Below are 7,927 nucleotides of genomic sequence, written 5' to 3' on the forward strand. Positions count from 1 at the left end.
CGGTGGAGAATCACTTCAGAAACAATAAATATTGGGTTAAAGTTGTGGTGTTTTGGGCAAAGTTGCAAAAAGTTGCGATTTCACAGGGTTTGCTTGATTTTGCGTTAATAGTTGCGATCGCAAAATCCTGGAGGGTCTGAGAAAGCAACATTTCTGTCAGCGGAGATAAATTCTAACCTCACCTGGCGTCTAACAAACCTAAAACAGATCGAGAGCCTTACGTTGGTTTTCCTGCGGCAGCGGGACAGGTTCAGGTAGAGGGAGACCCGAAGGTCCCGGAGGCCTTTCAGCTCCTCCCCTTGGCCCTCGCGAGGGAGCTTCCTGAGGGCGTACTGGTACCGCTGGCCTGCCTCCTTCATGCGTCCTTTCTGGGAGACACACAGGACAGCAGGCTCAGTTCTGACCCACGCTTCCTGGTGACACTCTGCCCGCGCCGGTACCTTGTACAGAATGTTCCCTTCCTCCATCAGCTTCTGCAGCAGGATGAGGAGGATGTCGGGCTTGGAGGACGCCATGGCCCACGTGGCGTGACCTGACGGAGGGACACAAACACTTATCTTTATACCGGCAGCCTCGCCTTGTCGGTTTTACTCCGGGACCAGAATAAATCTCGTACCGGATCGATCGTGCGCAGCCGTCCTGTAGCCTTTCGGTTGATGAAGGAGAGCAGCCGAAGGATGGAAGGAGAGAGGAGAGAAGGGAGTCGGGGGAGAATTAAAGATAAAACGTGAAGCGCCGCAGTGACAACAAGAACCCAACAAATATCAGAAACAAACACCAGAACGCTCTGGTTTCACTCGTTAAAGCTCCTTAAAGTGCGGCTGTCTCTACCGGTCTTGGATCCTTTCTTAAGAAGCGAAACCACCAGAGCCGGGTTCTGGCAGCCGGCTGGCCGGTCCGAACCTCTGGCGCCGTTGTTCTCCGCCCTCTCCAGCACCGCCCCGTGCTCCACCAGGCTGTGCACCTACAAGAGATTAACATTCAAACGTTAGGATTCAGGATGTGGCTGATTACGTGCACCGCCACATTAACAACAAGCTGGTCTTCATTTTAATCAGACGACACGTTTGATTGTCCTCCTGGTGGTCGGGAGGGAAGAAGAGGTTCTGCTCTGAAGCGTCCCAACGCCGCAGGAGCCAATTATTTCATTACGATTCCCGCCGTTTGGCTAAAAATATCCTGAAATGACAATTATGTGAAACAACAATCGAACTTTGTGACTGATTGTCAACAGATTCCCTCCAGTGCAGATAAAGTTGCTGCTGAGTTCTGAAGATTTCACAAGTTAATTAAAAACAAAATTAATCCAAACTACAGAAATTAGCATTTTCTGTGAAAACACGGCCTGAATACTGAGTCCTGAGAGCTAAAAATATGACAAAACTTAGCTAAAAGCTAAAAACGCTAAACTGTAGATTAAAGCTAATATTTCTGAATCTGCTGCAAAAACATAAAATTGTCAAAACACAGCTAAAAGCTACAATTAGCAAAGCTAAGGCTAAAAGCTACATTTACCTAAATGTCACTAAATGCTAAAATTAGCCAAACTCTAGATAAAAACTAAAATGAGCAAAACAGTAACTAAAAGCTAAACTTAGCCAAATGTAGCTAACACAACATTAGCAATACATAGTTAAAATCTAAAATTGCCGAAACCTTAGTTTAAGCTAAAATAAGCAAAACAATAGATAAAAGTTAAAGATAGCTTAAAGTAGCTAAACGCTAACATTAGCAAAACCACAGATAAAAGCTAAATTGTCAAAATCTGTCACTAAATGCTAAAATCAGCAATTAGCAAAACTATACATAAAAGTTAAAATTCAGAAAATGTAGCTTAATGCTAAAATGAACAAAACTACAAATAAAAGCTAAAATCGTTAAAACCATAGCTAAAGGCTAATGCTACTAAAATGTGACATTAACTAGAATTTACAATTTGCAGAACATAGATAAAAGCTAAAATTAGCAAAGCTAAGGCTAAAAGCTACATTTACCTAAATGTCACTAAATGCTAAAATTAGCCAAACTGTAGATAAAAACTAAAATGAGCAAAACAGCAACTAAAAGCTAAAATTGGCTAAATGTAGCTAACACAACATTAGCAAAACAGCAACTAAAATCTAAAATTGGCTAAAATTGCCAAAACCTTAGTTTAAAGCCAAAATGAGCAAAACTACAAATAAAAGCTAAAATGTCAAAACCATAGCTAAAGGCTAACGCTACTAAAATGTGACAAAAAGTTAAAATGAAGAAAAATTGCAGATAAATTTTAAAATTACAAAAAAAACTGTCACTAAAAGCTAAAATGAGCTAAACTTAGCTTCATTCTAAAATTAGCAGAACCGTAGCTAAAAGCTAAATGTACAAAGACGGTAGCTAAAAGCTCAAACTAGCATAAAAAGGCAGCTGTTTTTTATGTTTGTAAATAAAGTTTAATAACTCTAGAAGACTAAAAGTCAAAGCGGTTTATCTCTGATTGAGCCGAATGTTTTGATAAATGAAAAGCAGCTAAAAAAAAAACACACACTAAGATTTAAATCATCACGAAGAAGAGTCGAACGCTGACTCAGCATTCCCAGAATAAACTCGTTTTAGGACAAATAAATTAAACTGACTGTATCTGCATCTCCATTGAGGGCAGCGAGGTCGAGCGGTGTCCGTCCCTGCCTGTCAGGTTGGTTCAGGTCCGCTCCCGCCTCCACCAGAACCTGGACCGAGCCCTTCTGGCCCTTCATGCAGGCCCAGCTGAGCGCCGTCAGACCCTCCTGGTCCGCGGAGGACATGGAGACACCTGGGGGCCACAAACAACAAACATATCACCTGCTCGGACGTTTCAGGCGCCTCAGATGTCTTGGAGGGAGGCGGGGTCCCCCACCCTTGGACAGCAGGAGCTCCGCGGTGCCAGCGTGGCCCTCGGACGCCGCCAGCATCAGCGCCGTGCGGCCCAGCTTGTCGGTGACGCTCATGTCGGCGCCTTTCTTCAGAAGCAGCTCGACCACCTTGGAGAGGGGAGGAGAATCAGACCCCGAACCGGCGAGAGCCGTAAACGAAACGGCGAGAGTCCCGGCTCACCTGGGTGTGCCCGTGTTTGGCAGCGCTGAGCAGTGGGACCATCCCCCGGCGGTTCGCCACCTCGAGCCCCGCCCCCTGCTCCTGGAGCAGCGAGCACACCTCCACCTTCCCTCTTCCCGCCGCGGCCGTCAGCACTGACAGGACGAGATCGGACAGTGAGGAGGTGCAGGAAAAGGTCACATTCACACGTTTAGGTGAGAAAAATAAAAGCAGCGACGCTAACAAACCTGTGGGCCATTATTTGCTCTTCATGTCTGTCTGCTGCTTGTAGAAACTGCAGCCTTGATAACTGCTGAGTGTTTCAACAAATTAGTTGGTTGCTTTTTAAAACTTTAAGTTTTTCTGTTTCTGCTTTTTAAATTATTTTTACTTTATTTGGAAAAACCTTTCCTACAGAAATACATTATATTGAGTTCAGGTGTTCCAATCAGCTCCACGGCATGCAGACAGTTTCTACAACCATCAGTGACAGAATGGGCCGCTCACAGGAGCTCAGAGAATCCAGCGTGGTGCCGTCACGGGATAACACCTGTTCAGTGAGTCCATTAATGCTGCTAAATGTTCCACAATCAGCTGTTAGTGGTTTTATAACAAAGTCATGAAGAGGTCGGCCATATAAAACCACAGAGTGGCTCAGAGGTCACCAACGTTCTGCAGACCTCCAACCTTCATGAGGCCTTCAGCTCAAGAGCAGAGAGAAGAGAGCTTCATGGTATGGGTTTCCATGGCAACAGCTGATCCAAGCCTTCCGTCACCGAGAGCAAAGAGTCGGAGGCTGTGGAGTAAAGACCGCCCCCGCTGAACTGTAGAGCAGAGGAGACATGTCCTCTGGAGGGATGAGTCTGGGTTCGGCTGCTCCCAGGAGGACGGTTGTGTAAAGCATGGTGGAGGGAGGATCATGGTGTGGGGTTGGTTTTCAGCTGCTTAGTTCCAGTGAAAGGAACTCTGAATGCTTCGGCGTACCGAGACATCTTTGTGGGGACAGTTTGGGGACGGCCCCTTCCTGTCCCAACATGGCTGAGCACCAGCGCACAAAGCAAGGTCCACAAAGACACGGGTGAGGAAGAACCTGACGGGCCGGCAACGAGTCCTGACCTCGACCTGACAGACTGAGAGCCTTCTGTCCAACAGCTGAAGCTGTTCTAGAAGCAGAGTGGGCCAACAGCAGATTAAACCCTGTGGGTTAAGAGTGGGAGGAACTCAGGTTCACGTGGAGGGAGGAGAGTGAATACTTTTGGTCCTTTAGTGAACACAGAGCTCTCTCCTGAAATCTGCTGTTCTTCTCTTCTTACGCTCAGCTTAGCTTTTAGCAACAAGCTGCTCATTTTAGCATGCAGCTACGGTTTAGCTCCTTTTAGCTACAGTAGGTTTTTTAGCAATAGTTTGGCTGTTTTTAGCTTTAATCTACTGTTGTGTTAGTTTTAGGTCATAGCTAGGGTTTAGCTCGTGTTAGCTTTTAGCTTCAGCTTAGCAAATTTTTTACAGAAAATGCTAATTTCCGCACCTTGAAACGAGTCGTTCTGGACTCCAGCGATGCTGAAACTTAACACGATTGTTAAAAGTAAAACATTCGGAGCGATCTGAGGAGAAAAGCGAGGATTTCTTTTTGCTGCAGGGATTGTGTAACAGAATAACTCTGCAGGCGGAAACACAGATCCTCTCAGAAGATGGGCCCAGCAGAAGCTGCGTTATCGCGTCTGCGATGGACGTAAAAGTATTCAAACTTAATAACGGCTGCTTTTTCGTTGCTCCAACTGCGGCTGAACAGGATGCTTTTAGCTGGACGTGATGCCCTATTTTAGCACATAAACGAATAAATGAAATAACAGGATATGAGCGTTTTAAATGTGCTCAGCTGGGTTTCACCGTGTTTTCGATTGCACCCGACATGTAGCGCTGGAGCCTCTGAGCGTGACTCAAAGACTCGCTGACGGACAAAAATAGGTGAGAAAGACGAATCTGTGTGACTGATGGAAGAAACGCACCCGTTTCTCCCCAGAGCGAGTCGTGAGCGTCCATCTGCACCGCCAGCTGTTCATCTTTCAGGTCCAGGAAGCTTCTCACCACCTGCAGGGAAAAAAAATTCTGGGTAAAATAAAACCTTAACCAAAGAAAAGATCATTTCCACTGAGATCTGATGTGTTGAATAAACTAAAACTGATTTGGTCAACTTAAAACAGCAGCTAAAAGCTAAAATTATAAATATAATATAAAATTTGCTAATTTACCAGGTAACATCTAAAAGATAAAATTAGCTAAACCAGAGTTTAAGGCTAAAATTTGTAGCTAAACTTCAAAAATAGCTGAACTTTAGCTGCAAACTAAAACGATCGTAATTGTAGCTACAAGATAAAATTAGCCAAACAGTAGCTAAAAGTAGCAAAACTGCAGGTAAAAGTTGAAACCAGCAGATTGACTGCTAAGTGCTTCAAGTAGCAAAATGGTAGGTAAAAGCTAAATGTAGCAGAACAGTAGCTAAAATCTAATCTAACTAAATGGTAGCTAAAAGTAGCAGAATGATAGCCAAAAGCTTACAGTAGCAAAATGTTAGCTAACTAAAGAACAGTAGCTTAAAGCTAAAAGTAACAAAAGTGTAGTTAAAAGCTTTGGGCAGAATGATAGCTAAAAGCTAAAGGTAGCAGAACTTTAGCTAAAAGCTAAAAGTAGGATAACAATAACTAAAAGCTAAATGTAGCAGAACGACAGCTAAAAGCTTACAGTAACAAAGTGATAGCTATAAGCTAAATGTAAAAGAACTTTAGCTAAAAGCTAAAGGTAGCAGAATAATATCTAAAAGCTAAAGGTAGCAGAATGATAGCTAAAAGCTAAAAAGTAGCACAAACAGTGTTTCATGAGTTTTATGGGAAATTTAATTTAAATTCAAGTTAATTCTTTTTAAAAGTGTAAAAGTTGCTTGTGGCGTGGAAGGCGGCGGGCGATATGCATTCCTTGAAGCGGTTTCTGATGCGTACCTGTGCGTTTCCCACGCTGGCTGCAGCAGTGACCGCCTGCTGAACAGCCGAAGTCTTCCCGGTCGCTGCTTCGCTCCCGAGGTGCAGCTGCGGCTCGGCGGCGGCCTCGGCGCCCCAGTCTTGGCTCAGCAGGATGTTGATGATCTCGGCGTGGCCTTTCAGCGCGGCGTGGACCAGCGCGCACTGCCCGCTCTTATCGGCGTGACCCACCTGGCACGGGGACACACACACACACACACACACACACACACACACACACACACACACAGAAGGACTCATCAGGCCCGGTTCTGGCCGGTGCCGGGACAACTCTGACCTAGATCAGCCATGTTTGTTTCATCCGCCGCCCAGAATAGATCTTCAAACTGGGGTGATTTTAAAACCAGAGCAGTTCGGTCATCGCTGGAGGAAAAGTACGGAGAGGCGGGAGACGAGAACCAGATTTATCTGCCATGATTACGCTGGTCTCACCTTCTGGGCTCACCTTCTGGGCTCACCTTCTGGGCTCACCTTCTGGACTCAGGGCGGATTATTAGGATCTGCAAACACTTCTGAACTGATTTATTTATTATTTCAGCTTCTAAAGGTTGGATCTGAGCCGTGGCTGCAGCATCAGCTGCAAAAAAACTCTTCAAAGGTTCAAAAAATAACCAGAAAAATGATCTTTTTCAGCGAAAATGCTGTGATTGCTCAAATCTGCTGACAGAGTTTAAATTAAACTGTTAAAACAAAGAGAACAGAAGCTAAAATGAGCAAAACAGAGCTTAAAACTAAAAATTGACATGCCCAAAGCTAAGTGCTAAAACTAAGAAAACAGTAAAATAAAAAGCTACTGTAAAAGCTAAAAGCAAAGATTTGCAAATAACAGTAGCTAAAGGCTAAAATTAGCTAAACTGCTGCTGAAAGCTAAAACTGTCAACAATGTAAACTAAGTGCTAAAACAGAGAAGAGTATAAAAAAGCTAAAATTAATAAAACAAAGCTAAAAGCAAAAATTTGCATTTAAAACCAAAAATTGGCAACAATCCTCCTCTAAAAAACCCCATAAAAGTTCAAATTTGCAATCCCCATTTCTTTCAATAGAATAAAAAAGTTAAATAAACTTCTTTTTTTTTAAAATATAAAAGTTAAAAAAAAACCAATGTCACAGCAGCCATCTCCTGAACGAGCCGAATGTTTGGACACATGAACAGCTAAATTAGCACAAGGCATGTTGCAGTGGTTAGAGGCCGACAAACAGAATGCTGACTCAGCGTTTGCACCATAATTATTTAAAAAACCCATTTTTATTTTTTGAGTGTAATCCAGCAGATTAAATCTGAACTCTATGGTCCGCCGCCAAGGTGGGTACGAAGCGGGCGGAGGCGGGTACAAATCGACCAGGAAATCTCGACTCTGTCCGAACAAAACGCCTCTGACCTTTGCCCCCTTCTTGCAGAGCAGGCTGACGATGTCGGTGTGTCCCGCGGCGGCTGCCAGGCTCAGGGGCGTCATGCCGCTGCTGGCGGTCCCGTCCACCGGAGCGCACATCTCCAGCAGCAGGGCGACCATCTCCACGTGCCCCAGGTGGGCATGGACCGCCAGGATGGGAGCGTGACCTATGACCTCTGTTGACCAGGTCACACTCGCCCCGCCGAGCATCAGCAAACGACTCACCTGCAACACGGAAACAAAAAGGGTTTAGAGCTCCAACAGGACCGGGTTTAGAGCTCCAACAGGACCGGGTTTAGAGCTCCAACAGGACCGGGTTTAGAGCTCCAANTTCTTGTTGCTGTTTAATTCCTCCCTCTCCGTACGTAAACACGCCACGCAGGAACCGTCTCTGCGTGTTCAGGCGAACAGAACCAGAATTTCTGCTCGATTTTCAGGATTTCCTCATAAAAA

General features: G+C 44.8%; 1 protein-coding gene across 1 annotated transcript in view; it reads right to left on the minus strand.

Moving 5' to 3' along the window:
* Window positions 1–7,927, minus strand: part of LOC108247354 (protein TANC1) — a 45,146-nt gene that overhangs the window by 3,410 nt on the left and 33,809 nt on the right. Inside the window, exons 17-26 of the mRNA XM_037979839.1 lie at window positions 7,463–7,699; window positions 6,045–6,254; window positions 5,058–5,139; window positions 3,073–3,206; window positions 2,876–2,999; window positions 2,616–2,791; window positions 832–964; window positions 617–646; window positions 441–532; window positions 222–368 (exon numbers count right to left, since the gene is read on the minus strand). Coding sequence (XP_037835767.1) covers window positions 222–368; window positions 441–532; window positions 617–646; window positions 832–964; window positions 2,616–2,791; window positions 2,876–2,999; window positions 3,073–3,206; window positions 5,058–5,139; window positions 6,045–6,254; window positions 7,463–7,699 — 1,365 coding nt within the window. The remainder of the gene's footprint in view (window positions 1–221; window positions 369–440; window positions 533–616; window positions 647–831; window positions 965–2,615; window positions 2,792–2,875; window positions 3,000–3,072; window positions 3,207–5,057; window positions 5,140–6,044; window positions 6,255–7,462; window positions 7,700–7,927) is intronic.

This window comes from Kryptolebias marmoratus, linkage group LG15 (assembly GCF_001649575.2).
Source record: "Kryptolebias marmoratus isolate JLee-2015 linkage group LG15, ASM164957v2, whole genome shotgun sequence".
NCBI lineage: Eukaryota > Metazoa > Chordata > Actinopteri > Cyprinodontiformes > Rivulidae > Kryptolebias > Kryptolebias marmoratus.